General features: G+C 39.6%; 1 protein-coding gene across 5 annotated transcripts in view; it reads left to right on the forward strand.

The window, feature by feature from the left end:
* Positions 1-13,307, forward strand: part of LOC109711905 (cell division protein FtsZ homolog 2-1, chloroplastic) — a 32,868-nt gene extending 19,561 nt beyond the window's left edge. For all 5 annotated transcript variants that reach the window (XM_020235279.1, XM_020235271.1, XM_020235303.1 and 2 more), the window contains 5 exons: positions 9,968-10,058; positions 11,648-11,772; positions 12,318-12,410; positions 12,790-12,855; positions 12,950-13,307. In XM_020235279.1, the coding sequence (XP_020090868.1) occupies positions 9,968-10,058; positions 11,648-11,772; positions 12,318-12,410; positions 12,790-12,855; positions 12,950-13,078 (504 nt within the window). In that variant the 3' untranslated portion in view covers positions 13,079-13,307. The remainder of the gene's footprint in view (positions 1-9,967; positions 10,059-11,647; positions 11,773-12,317; positions 12,411-12,789; positions 12,856-12,949) is intronic.

A 14,092-nucleotide genomic window follows, 5' to 3' on the forward strand; every position in this document is an offset into this window, starting at 1 on the left:
CCGAGCCTGACTGTCAAATTTGAGTGCAAACGGACATTTAGAAAGGCTCCGGCGAAAAACGTCAGTTTGTAGCTGCTAAACTGAAAGTGTATGCTACTATTGGGGTGGTTGACTATAAGTAGAAGCTACTAGTCTTCTTTTTCTCCCACAGCCGAACACTCCACAACACCACACGTTCATGGTGGTAGTGAGAGAAACCCTCCCTTTCTCTCTCTAAATATCTCTCTCATCTCTCTATATTCCTCGCCTAAATTCGCGGCGTTGGCGGAGAGCGAGCTTGCGAACGCGTTGGAAGCAACGGTTCGAGTCTTCGTGCGCTCGGTTGAGTGGCGTGCTTTCGACTCGGCATTCACAATTTCGGTAAGTGTTTAGGATTTGGTTAAATCCCTTATGCTTAGTATTCTAATGATCCCTAAACTACTAAATGCATGTTTCTCCATGAGATTGTGGGTTATTTGGAGTTTATATACATGCTAGGGCTTAGAAATGGGGGTTTTGCAATATGTGAGGGTTTGATCTAAATTGAACCTATATAAACCTAATTGCTAGGTATTCTAACGCGCTGGCGAAGTTGGTTCGGCGATTCGTCGAGCCTATGCGAAGATATTGAAGAAACGGCATTTTTAGCTTCGTTTCCGCCTGGAGGGCCGAGGCGACGTCCAAAAATTATGAAAATGGATTTATGGCATCGCGGCATCAAGCTGTAGACCTATAATTTCCGGATTGCGAATTGGTGGCCGTTTGGTGGCCGAGTCCGAGTTCGAGCCAAACCGGGCGGCGGGTGCCGCGGGAGGCCGATTGCAAGTGACGACAAGCAATCGGAACGCGATAATAGGTGGGAGGTGTCATCCCGAAGCAACTGAGCTTCTTTCTATGTCCAAGTTAAATTGTTGATCATGTTTCATGAATTACTCTTATGCATTATAGGATAACTATTATAGATGTATCTCTCTTTATGCACTTGTATGTATACTTGTGTTACTTGCTCTTATTGTATTGCACTCTTTGTGCTTCTCTCCTTGTTGGATCATGTATGTATTGAATTATTTCTGGGCAAATTCTTTGTACATGATCCTGTGCTGAGCCTTGGGCGGACAGGGGAGGTGCTGTCCGTTCGGCGTCTGTTCGACGCGCCCGAACCGGACCAAATTGGTAGCGGTCTCGGGGCGTGACATCACCTATCCTAGAACTATAGGTCTAACACGCTTAATCTTCTTAACCTCTTGAGCTTATCATTGCTCAAAATGCTATAACCAGGTTAAGAGATTTAGCCTATTATATTTTATATATAGGACTTCCAAATCCTAGGGGTGTCACGCCTCGGATCCGACTATTCGGATCCGAACCGCAACAACCGACCACGAATCTGGAGGAACCTTTGAAAACGGAAGAACTTAAGTAGATCCAAAGCCACTTTCTTGATTAAGGACTAAATAAAACAATTCATTAATTAAAACGAAGGTGAGCAATAACTGTTAAAAGTCCACTTGTAGTGAACAAGAATAAATAAATCATTCTATTCAATCTTGCTCAAATCAAAATATTCTGTGTCCATAAAATTAAGTCTATCTAATGAGTTCTCGCCGGTTAATAATCTCGCACGCCCCGACTATTGGTACCTGAAGCGGTAGACAACCAAAAGTAAGTACAACGCTTAACAAGAAATTTACTTTCAAGAATAAATAATAATTTTAAATTGAAACCGCAGCAGTTATAAGTCGGAGTGCCTCCACTTTATTGCTCTAACCACGAGAGCTACATTATGCACCGTCCTTCCTCGAGAATCGCGTACAGAACAACTTCCTCTCCTCCTAGGTATCTGATTGCATCAGTCGTAAATAATAATATACATTTTAATAATAACGTGTAAGAGTAAATAAAACAGAATAACCAACAAATAATTAAAAACCCATTCGGGTGTACTAGCAACTAGCAAACAAAACAGGTAATAATTGTATCCCGGACCCACTCGGATCTACACATTTTCTACCATTTACAGAAATATTTACTTGCCTCTATTAGCGCTCAAAAATTTGTCACGTTCTAATATTGTGGTTTCACAACAGTCCCAGCACCTAGCTACAAAAAGACCAAATAAAATAAATTTTCAAGCATACCTCTTTAAATATTAAAAATTTTACAAAAAATATATAGTAAATCTAGTCAATTATACCATACGATCCCATTTGTATTTTTGAGACGAGTTCAATGATGCTTGAATCACTCAATTTCGGCTTACGGATGAAACGTTATGCCCCCTTTATGAATTAGTCCCTGAAATAAAAAATGTTATTTATAGATTGGTCCCTGACTGCTCAATTAAGCCATTAATAGCTTCTAGAATTCGCTGCACTCGGTCCAACACCAGTAGCATGCACTAGAGGCTATTCCGGTCTATTTTAACATATAAAATAGGACTAAAGTATGCTAGATAACAAATAATTGCATCTAAGAAATTATTACGATAGATTAAACCCCAAGGTATACTAATTTATGCAAAATTTTATTATGATCCACCGCGGATGAGGTCTAGCCAGATCTAAGCAGGGTTATCCTCTTCTTTCTCTTCTCATCTTCTCCGATGAAATGTCCTCTCAAATCTACTTCGCATTATCATGCTCGCCGCCCAAATGAAATCGGCCCAACGCAAGAAAGTTGGTTGACGGCCTTTATGGGAATAATGGCCATGGCAGCGGCGGCAGCGGACGTGGGTCTACTATATACGACAACCATGAGAGATAGGAAAAAGAAAATATAAAGAAGGTGAGATAAAGGAGAGAAATTTAATGAAAACTCATGTGTGCCGTTCTCGTCTTGCAATCGCCGGATTCATTCCCAATTGCCGTTGATCTTTCACGTGCACGCAGAGAAGCCGGCCACAACCCCCAGCCGTACAACATCCCCAAACACATATTTATAGGTAAAAGATTAGGGTAATCCTAATCTTAGTCTAATTAAAATTAGAGTTTAATTAATCCAAATTAAATCTAATAAATCAGCTTAATTCGGTGGCACAAATTAATCGAAACTTATATTATTGTGTTCATCTCAATACCCTAATCACGCTTGCATATTATAATTTCAAATTTAAATTAATTGGGTACAGGTATTACATCTCACCCCCCTTAAAAGAAATTTTGTTCCTGAAATTTACTCACCAGAATCTAGGAAGAGCTGAGGATACTTGCATTGTATCTCCTCTTTGAGTTTTCATGTCGCCTCATTCTCCGCATGATGCCTCTATAGCACCCGTAACAGCTAGACAGCCTTTTTTTGTAGAACCTGTTCCCTTGATTCAAGATTTGGATAGATTGCTTCTTGTACGATAAGCCCTCTTGCAGCAGAATCGGAGAATAGTTGATGTTGTGTTTTGGATCTTGAATATACTTTCGCAACATTGATACATGGATCACATTATGCACCCTCGCAAGAGAACGGTAATGCCACTCGGTACGCCACGTCATTGACTCGTTCCAATATCTCAAAAGATCCAATGTAACGCGAACTCAACTTTCCTCGAAACCCAAACTATATTACTCCTTTGGTTGGCGACACTTGTAGGAACACGTAATCAATGACTGTGAATTCCAACATTGGCCGGCGATTATCACTGTAGCTTTTTTGTTTATTCTACGCAGCTCGCAGTTGCTCTTGCACGACCCACACTTTTTCTTCTGCCTATCGGACCAACTCAGGTCCTAGTATCTGTCTGTCACCCACATCATCCCAGTGGATAGGCGATCTGCATTTTCTATCATAGAGAGCTCCAAATGGGGGCATCTGTAAGTTGGCTTGGTAACTATTATTGTATGCAAACTCCATAAATGGTAGGTGCTGGTCGCATGTTTCACTCCAGCCAATTACGCATGCTCACAACATATCCTCCAAGATCTGTATCGTGCGTTTTGACTGACCATCACTTTGTGGATGGTATGCTCTACTCATATCCAAGCGAGTCCATAAAGCCTCTTGCAAGCTCTGCCAAAATCATGACACAAATCGCGAATCCTGATTTGAAATGATGGACACCGGGACACTATGTAGCCTCACCACATCTTTGATATATATAACTCTACAAGCTTCTCCAGAGGGTAATTCACCTTAATCGGTATGAAGTGTGCGGACTTAGACAGTTGGTCGATGACCATCAAATCGCGTTGAATCTTTGACTATGTACGTAGTAACCCTACTCAACCGCCGAGATCAACCGCCATTTCAGCTCTTGAAAATTCTCCTTGTACTCATCGGTTCATACGAATGTTGCTCTTTTTTGTATCAACCACGTCAAAGGAACCGTGATCCAAGAGAACCCCTCTACTAACTGCCTATGATAGCTAGGTAAGCCCAGAAAGGTGCGAACCTTGGTAGCATTTGTGGGCCTCGACCATGCTTCCCTAGCTTCGACCTCTTTTCTATCAACCGAGATACCACCCTTGGACACCACATATCCTAAGAAAGAACTCTTCCAACTAGAAGTCGCATTTCTTTAACTTACATAAGTTTTCGAACTCGTAGGACTTGGAGAATAATTCTCAGGTGCTGTTCGTGCTGCTTCGCACTCCGCGAGTAAATAAGGATGTTATCAATAAACAGTAGAACAAACTAGTCCAGATAGGGCTTGAAGATCTGATTCATTAGGTCCATAAATGCAACTGGAGCGTTCGTCAACCCGAACTGCATCACAAGGAACTTTTAATGTTTGTAGCGAGTTCGAAACGCCGTCTTGGGAATATCTTCAGCTTTGATCTTTAACTGATGGTAGCTTGACTGCAAGTCGATTTTCGAGAAAATCTGAAAAACCTGTAGCTGATCGAATAGGTCATCAATACGGGGTAGAGGATACTTATTCTTTATCGTAATTGGATTCAACTCTCTGTAGTCAATACACAGTCGTAGGCCTCCATCTTTTTTTTATGAACAAGACGTGTGCATTGCATGGTGAGACACTCGGTCGAATAAAACCTTTATCAAGTAGCTCATATAGTTGGTCTTTTTCTGTAGCTAGTTTTTCAACTCCTGCAACTCTGCGGCAGCTATCCGATACGGGGCTTTAGAGATAGGTTCCGCACACGGAGCCAAATCAATCGTGAACTCGATCTCTCGATTCGGTGGCAGCCCTGACAAATCGGCTGGGAAAACGTTTGGAATCTTTTCAAGCTTTGGCTGCCCTTTCTGCTAGTCTACCACGGAATCCCTCACAACAGGAATCTTTTCAAGCTTTGGCTGCCCTTTCTATTAGTCCACCACGGACGCTAAGATAGCGAAGCACCATGTCACAGACTTAGTGATTTTGCTTGCCAAAGCCCATGCGGTGCCTACCCTCAAAGACTAAGTGCAAGAAAGAGAAAACGAGATAGAGGGATAGAGGTTTTGCAAAAACTAAGTATTCTATTACTTAGAGGCAAAAATTACAGATACACTCTCTCTACTCTCTCTATTCACATGGCCCTAGCTGACCTACCTATTTATAGGCTGTAAAGTATATTGAACTTGGCTACTAACCAGCCACAATAACTCACCCACTAAGCCCAATAACACTTAGAAAACAATTCTCATAATTACAAGGTGAACCCAAAGGTTGCCCTATGACTTTTGGGTTTTCGCTTGCAGTTTTGGAGGCTTTAATTCCAGTTGTTGCATGACCCCTTGTCTTCCATAGTGGCTGCTAGTTTGGTGCCCCTTTGGCTGCCCATTTGGGTCAGGACTTGGGCCGAGCTAACAAATCACTATGCCCTTGACACTTACCCCTACCTAATGCACAAACGCCCTCATCGCGCGGGAAGCCGATTCAGATCCGTGTAGCTTTTCTTGCAGTTTGCTGTGCCTTTGCTCTTGTGCGGCCTCAAGCATCGCTACCACAGTCCACCATTGCTTTCGCACCAACCCCCAATGCTTTGCCCCTCAGGACACGAACATCGGCTAGCTTGGTACGTGAACTGTTTTGACGTTGAGGCCGAACCGTCGAGTGTGTCCTCGACGACATGCACACGCTTGCCGACAAGCTGTGGGACGCTCCTTGGCTTCTCGGGCTCTGTGGCTTTGTGTTTGACAAAGCGATCCATTCCTCGCTTGGGTATTAGTTGCTTTAGCATCTCTTGAGACTTGACAGGTTTGGCCTCGCTTAGATCGTCCTCGAGGTCTTCAGCTCTCTCGTATTTCACCTCCTCGTAAAGCTGCAGGGCTGTAAGGGTTCGGTCCTTCGTTGGCTCGCCCCAACACATTAGAACCATGCAGGGGTTAACTCGTCTGTGAAGCTCAGTACCCCCCAGTGTGGCATGGGAATCTCCTTCAACGAGGCTAAGACGTCCAAATTTCTTTTAAGGGGGGTGAGATGAAATACTTGGACCTAATTAATTCAAATTTGAAACTTTAATATAATATACGTGCGTGATTGTGGTATCAAGATGAACCCGGTAGTATAAGTTTTGATTTGTTTAGGCCATCGGATTGAGACGATTTGATTGGATTTGATTTTGGGTTAAATTATATCCTAATACTAGTTATAGTAGTATTAGATTTAGCCCTAATTAATTACTTATAAATAGGTGATTAGAGAAGGTGTACGGCTTACTTGGGTGGTCGGCTTCTCCACGCGCACGTGAGAAGTTGGCGGTGATTGAGAGCGAATTGGTGATTGTGACGCGAGAACAAGAGAGAGAAGTGAGTTTTCTTCATCCTTTTCTCTCCTTTTTCTCCTTTTCTTTCTTCATATTTCCTTCTCCTGTTTTATAGCCATTGTCGCATTCGTGGCCATCACGTTGCCAGAGTGACCGCCGGTTGTCGCCGGAGTGCCGCCTGCCGCCAGTGCTAAGCGAGCCCATGATGGCGGTGGCCGTGCTTGCCCAAGAAAAAGTCGATTTGGGAGGAGCTTGATTAGGATATATGGGAAGAAAGGAAGAAGATGAAGTGTTTTGGATCTGGATAGACCAAGTCCGTGGTGGACCACACAATTTTAACATAATGTGATCTATGTTTGAGTTTAAATCTATTGTAGTGATGTTTTAGATGCAATTAATTATTATTTAGCGTGATTTAGTCCTATTTGTATGTGAAATTAGACCCGAAAGCCTCTAATGCATGTTGCTGGTGTTAGACCGGCTGCAGCGAATTTTGAAAGCTACTAAAGACTTAATTGAGCAGTCAAGGACCAATCTATAAATAGCAATTTTGGTTTCAAGGACTGGTTTGTAAAAGAGGCCTAACTTTTTATCCGTAAAGCGGAAATGATTCAAGCATCATTGTATTCGTCTCGAAAATATGAATGAGATCGTATGGTCTAATTGACCAGATTTACTGTATATTTTTCACAAATTTTTTAACACTTAAAATGGTTCACTTGAAAATTTATTTTATTTTGGTCTTTTCATCGCTTGAAGATTTATTTTATTTTGGTCTTTTCGTCGTTCTAGGTGCGGGGACTACTGTGAAACCACAATCTTAGAACGTGACGAATTTTTTAGGGTTAATAGAGGTAAGTAAATAGCTACTTTCTATAAACGGTAGAAAATGTGGGGATTTGAGTGGGTTCGGGGCACAATTATTATTAGTTTTGTTTACTAGTTGCTGATACACCCAAGTGGGTTTTATTATTATTTGTTTGCTGCTGTGGCTTATTTACTCTTGTACGTTATTATTATTTACTAGTAAAATGAGCTATTGTTGTTTTTGACCGTTGCGGTCGGATACCTCGGAGGAGAGGAATTTATTTTGTATGCGGTTCCTGAGGAACAATGGCGCGCAATTGTAGCTCTCATGGTTAGAGCAACGAAGTGGAGGGCTTCGTCTTATAACGGTTGCATTTTTAATTTAAAGTTTTTGTGTATTCTGAAAAGTAGGTTTCTTGTTAAGCGTTGCGCTTTTGGTTGTCTACCGTTTCAGGTATCAATAGTCGAGGCGTGTGAGATAATCGATGGGCGAGAACCTGTTAGATAGACTTCATTTTATGGGCACTTAGTTTATTTTGATTGAGCTAGATTGAATAGAACGATGTATTTATTCTTACTCACTACAAGTGAACTTTTAGTAGTTATTGCTCACCTTCATTTTAATTAATAAATTATTTTATTTAGTCCTTAATCGAGAAAGTAGCTTTGGATCTACTTAAGGTCTTCCGTTTTCGGAGGTTCTTCCTTCGGATTCGTGGCCGGTTGTTGTTGTTCGGATCCGAGTAGTTGGATCCGGGACGTGACAGTTTAGGCCCAAGAGGTTAAGAGAGTTGAGCGTATTAGAGCTAGAGTAGCTTTGGGATGGGTGACCCCCTTGGAAGCGGTGCGTCACATCCAAGGTATTCAAAACAGTTCTTAAGGATCGTTCAAACACCTTATTGTGATGATCCTTTCATTTTTTTAAATGTCTCAATTGGAGGGAATTATACGTTGATTCTTCTGGACCTCATATCCTAGTTTCCTAGAATTTGGCCTTAAACAGAGTTATTTTTAGGTGTCTGTGAAGTATGAATTGCAATTTGTGGCACCATTGGCATCTTTACCTAATAATAGTCTTTATATATTCTTCCTATTGGTGACCGCTTTGAGGAAATATCAGTAGGAAGAATATGTGCCAAAAGAGTCAAAAGCATTAGTCTACTTTCTTTGATATTCTGAGAATTCAGAATTAATGGAGGCCACTATCATCTTCTATGTCCAGACTCTAGACTAAAAAGATATTATCCGTTTGTAACTTTAGTGTCATCAGCATCCCCTTCTATACTGGTGAAAACATATAGCTTAGCTGTAACACATTGAGTGGTAGAAAAAGGCTATTAGCTATTCTTTTTAGGTATAACATCCAATACTTTAGACGCGTGAGTGGATACAAATTGCATATTAGATTCACCATTTCTTTGCTTATGACCTAAACAACATCAATAGACCAAGCCGGGCACTAGCAGCCCTAAGCGGAGCAAGTTTACCTGTGTATTATGGATCTCGCTTGTCCGCGTCGGACTCGTGTCCAACCTGGACACCTCATGTGTGCATCCATGGTGCATCCCCTTAAAAAGTAAGATTTCTTTTTTAATTTTTCTCTGTTTTACTTTTAGCATATATAATGTAAGATGATGAATATTTTGAATTTTGATGAATGCATGTATACTCTTTTTAGACGATATAAATAAATTATGTATGGTGGAGAATTTCTTTTCTTAAAATGTATGAATTATCAGCAAGTTAACTTTCATTCGTATGAGAAATATAGCAATATATTTGCAAAATTAATAGAGTCCGGCTACTATACTATTGATAGTACCAAGCCTTTGGTACTATTGAGTTTGCTACCGTTAGATCTACCCTTTGATCATTTCCACCCGTTAGATTATACTATTAAACCAACCACCCACTCAACCCTAGGGGACCACTATCAATTTAATCGGGGACCACTATCATCCTAACCGCACATCCTTTCATCCAATGGCCAAAAACTTAATAGTACCAAGGACTTGGTACTATTGATAGTATAGTAGCATAATTCAAATTAATATTATATATATTTTAATAATATATAATAAATATGTATTGTTATATTAATAATATTATATTTTATTGGCCATGTCCATGTCGTGTCTGTGTCCTAATTTTTGGAAGCAACCGAGTCACCATGTTCGACTCATATCGTGTCCCGTGTCAGTGCCCGTAATGCCTAGGAGTTTACTTTTAAGTTACAACCCAGGTCGGTTATCTGGGGACACCTTTCTTCGCAACATTTAGAGTGAAGGACTTCTTTTGTTTTCTTTCGTGCTCTTCCTCATCCTTTGAATAGATGTTTCCTTCATGGCCTTGAGGCTTGAGCTCTTTTATCGTCCTACTTTTATCATGCCACTTGACGCTGTCAAAAGTTTGACAGCTATCCGTTCATGCTCCTTTCTTGGGATTCTTACGGCCTCTGCAGTACATGATATACTGCTCCAATTTTGCAGTATACTGTAATGAAGCCATGCTGGTGTTGAATTGTGGTACCTTGCCGATTGCAGGTTCCAGGTTTGGTTAATGTTGATTTTGCTGACGTTCGAGCAATTATGGCAGATGCAGGTTCATCCCTAATGGGCATAGGAACTGCAACTGGTAAGTAACTTAGGGAGATCATGTTTTACACATAATTTATTCCCACTCATCTGAATACGGATCAGACTTCTACTCATGCTTGTTTTGAATTCTGTAAGCACAACTTACGAGTATGTACTTTCTGCAAACCAGATTATATTTTGTGCTTGTTTTACTTGCCTGCTTACTGACAATTTAGAGGTTCCTTTTTTTTTTTTTTTTCAATTTTCATGGAGAATGAGTGAGCAAGCTATTTGTTCCATTGCTACTTCTAGGTTTTGCGGTTTTGCGTCAGAAAATCTTGAACTCTCTCTTTTATGTATCATGAGACTCTTTGAGTCTATGGCTAAATTATCTGCCACTTGGCTTGCGTGGATATTATCAGTTTAGTTTTAAGTCCAGTGGCATGAGAAGGGGATAGCTCTTTGCTCCTTTAAAGAGGTTCACTTTTTAATCTTTTTTGTTATTAATGAATGTCTTTCTTGTACGTGTCTGCTAAAGAAAAACTGTTAGGATTGTTAGCTTTATTGCATTGAATTTAATCCAATAAATGCATTAATTACGTGCATGCCCTTTACTTCTTTGGTTCCTCCTCATGTTTAGTGAGTATCCATTTATTGCTGACTGCTGAGGTTTGTGAAACTTGAGTATCTCTGAACAGTTGTTCACAATTTTCTTACTTAATATGATATTTTAAAGTTTGGATGGGTAAATGTGCAATATTTAGATTTTGCAGGGATATATTTTCGTAGTCCCTAGGTTTTATGTAAGAACATTAAATTTTTTTGAGAATGAATGCAGAGAAAGTAAGATTTGAAGACAGCATCTCAGACAAATAGTATGCACAAAGAATAACATCAAGAATATGTAGGAAGTGAATATTATACATACATTTATACATACTATGATTGTGGGCGTGGGGAAATATTTATAGTTGAGCAAGCATGCTTCATAAGTGCTAGACTTTAACGTAGATAGTATATATGGTTATGATGCACATATAGTTCATTTAGTTGCCGTGTGTGAAAGTAATAAGTTCCATATGCTGATACTCATTTGATGCACTTCAGATACGTGTAGGATACTCCATAGAATTATTTTAATATTTCAAAAATTAGAAAAATAATTGGATACTTGAGGGATAGGTGATGGATGTTTGTGATTTATGGGTGGTATTTCTCCAGGTATAATTGCTAGGATACATGGCCTCAATCCAAAAACTTGTTGTATAATTTATCTCTTTGGACGACACATCCATCTTAAATGGCCTGGATCCAAAAAGTTGTTATATAATTTATCTCTCTTATGTATTTGGATGACACGGATTTTGGATTTTTGGTTGATAAAGCGCAAGGTTAATGTTGGACTGCTTAATTCTGTTTCTTGGTGATGAAGGTTAACTATTTGTATATACTTGAGTTTATTGCTAAATGTTGTGTGATTGTTTAATCGATGTTTGCTTATCATGTCATATTTGTGCTCCATACCCATATACGTGCAACATATATACGTAGTGATCTGAATATTTGTTCGCTGAACCACAATAAAGTTTCACTTTACTATCATGATTTACTTGAATGTTTCTCATGTACCTTTTGGCATGTTTATAGGCAAGACAAGAGCAAGAGATGCTGCATTAAATGCCATTCAATCACCACTACTTGATATTGGTATTGAACGGGCTACAGGTATTGTATGGAATATTACTGGCGGAAGTGATCTGACCTTGTATGAGGTTTGTGGTTTATCTTACTACTTTTTCACTCATATATCTAACAACTGCCAATCAATAAACCAACTATTTTCTCTAGTTTTTTAAATCAGATGCAACTCTCAACTATGTCAAGTTATTTTTTACTTCCATATTGTCTGTATGCTCTTTGTGGTTGATAACTATAACAGAAACATTATGTGACCCTAATGTGAAAATTGTCATATTAAATTTGCAAGTTTCTGCTTTAGTCCATCAATCACCTGTTTGCTTGTCTAGCAGTTTTCAGGATACACGAATACTTGTCTTCACGAGTAAATGCACTGAAATTTTGTTTCTAACTGGATTTCAGATTCACTGGCTACATATTTTTTTTTGCTGCTTTAGAACTAATTTATTTTCTTATTTAACTATTTAAAATATATAAAGCCAGCTTGTTTTGGAAGCTCTGTATGTTTACAGCCTTTTGGTTGGATATTAAGCTCTAGCAAATTTTCAGACATTCTTCTTTTCCAATCAGGAAAATAGGTGGGTATTTTTGTTTATTTTATCTTGACTTGTAAATTCAGGTAAATGCAGCAGCAGAAGTGATTTATGACCTTGTCGATCCAGGTGCAAATTTGATATTTGGAGCCGTTATTGACCAGTCGCTTAGTGGTCAAGTAAGTTGGGAAAGTTTCAGAGGTTGTGTTGTTGTCACTGAGTAATGCAGTAAATGATTGTATAAATTGTACAGCATTAGATTCGGCATTTTGTTTTTTCATCAAAGAAACTAGAAAGCACAAAGTAGCAAGGACTTGCATCAAGTTAGTCCTATAATGTTGATAATTAAGGGCCTTTAAGGCCTAGCTGTGTGCCTCCACAAAAGTGGAAAAGTGCTATTTGGAAAGCCAAAAGAGCGTTGCAGCTAAAAATCTTTCCAAGACTTCTAAGTGAAGATATAAGTAAAAGCTTTTTTCTGCTTCTGGATCACGGAAATGGAATCTTACTTTTGTTTCCTACGAACTAAAACGGTACATATTTTATGGTTCTCTTTTACAGTTGAGCATAACTTTGATTGCCACTGGATTTAAGCGCCAGGAGGAGAACGAAGGCCGGTCTTTGCAGGTCTGCCTTACTGCCGATTTTCGTTTTACATATTCCTGCATGTTGTATTTTGCTTTGATCTTATGTAGCTCTCTTATATTGAAAACATATGAAGGGAGCACAAGTGGGTGGCGATAACTATGGCATCAATAGACGGCCTTCGTCTTCTTTTGCTGAAGGTATTAATGTGGAGATACCAGAGTTCCTTCGAAAGAAAGGACGACCACGATTTCCAAGAGCCTGAGATGCCTACTTTTTGTAATTTTGTTTCTTTCATTTTTTCCAGTCTTCTCTTTAGGGTTTTGTATTTTCTTTTTGCAAATTTAACTTCTAAGCTTTTATAAATAAGATTGTTGTTGGCTATGTCTCCCATGAGAATTTAAACTAGATAAATTGTGTTCATCAGGTTAAGATTATTCTGTGCTTTTCAAAGTCAAATTTGTTAATTTAATTTACACAATGTTCTTCTTCAATCCACCAACTAACCAACAGATGTTCATGTTTTTGAAGGCTTTCTTCGTAACTATTCTTTGTTCTCTGCATATTCAGTGGGCTGTAGGGCTGGCAAACGAGCGAGCCGGCTCGCGTTCGACTCGTGTTCGGCTCGATATTTGGCTCGCTCGAGCTCGACTCGAAATTAAATGAGCCGAGCTTGCACAAAATAAAAGGCTCGAAATTCATTTCAAGCCGAGCTTGAGTATTACTCGGCTTGTTCGAATTAGGCTCGAAAAGCTCGAAAAGCTTGAATATATATATATATNGTGGTTGTCCTCTATTTTTGAAATGAAGGACATGGGTGAAGCGAATTATGTGCTCGGAGTTAAGATCCTACGAGATCGTTCTAAGAAACTTTTAGGTCTGTCTCAAAAGACTTACCTAAGAAAAGTTTTAGAACGATTTCAGATCCACAATTGCAAACCCATTGACACTCCTATTGCTAAAGGTGAGAGTTTGAACCTTATACAGTGCCCTAAAACTTCTGAAGAGAAGGATAAGATGAGTCGGATCCCATATGCTAATGCGGTCGGAAGCCTGATGTATGCTATGATGTGTACTCGGCCTGATATATGCTATACCGTGGGCCTGGTTAGCCATTTTACGTTGTTAAAAGAATACTTCGTTACCTCAGAGGTACGATAGATTATGTGCTGTGCTATCAAGGTACGGATTTACGTCTCATCGGTTATAGCAATGCGGATTGGGCTGGTGACCTAGATGAGCGTAAGTCGACCTCAGGATATGCATTCTTACTTGGCAA

The sequence above is a fragment of the Ananas comosus genome, linkage group 1 (assembly GCF_001540865.1).
Source record: "Ananas comosus cultivar F153 linkage group 1, ASM154086v1, whole genome shotgun sequence".
NCBI classification, from domain to species: domain Eukaryota; kingdom Viridiplantae; phylum Streptophyta; class Magnoliopsida; order Poales; family Bromeliaceae; genus Ananas; species Ananas comosus.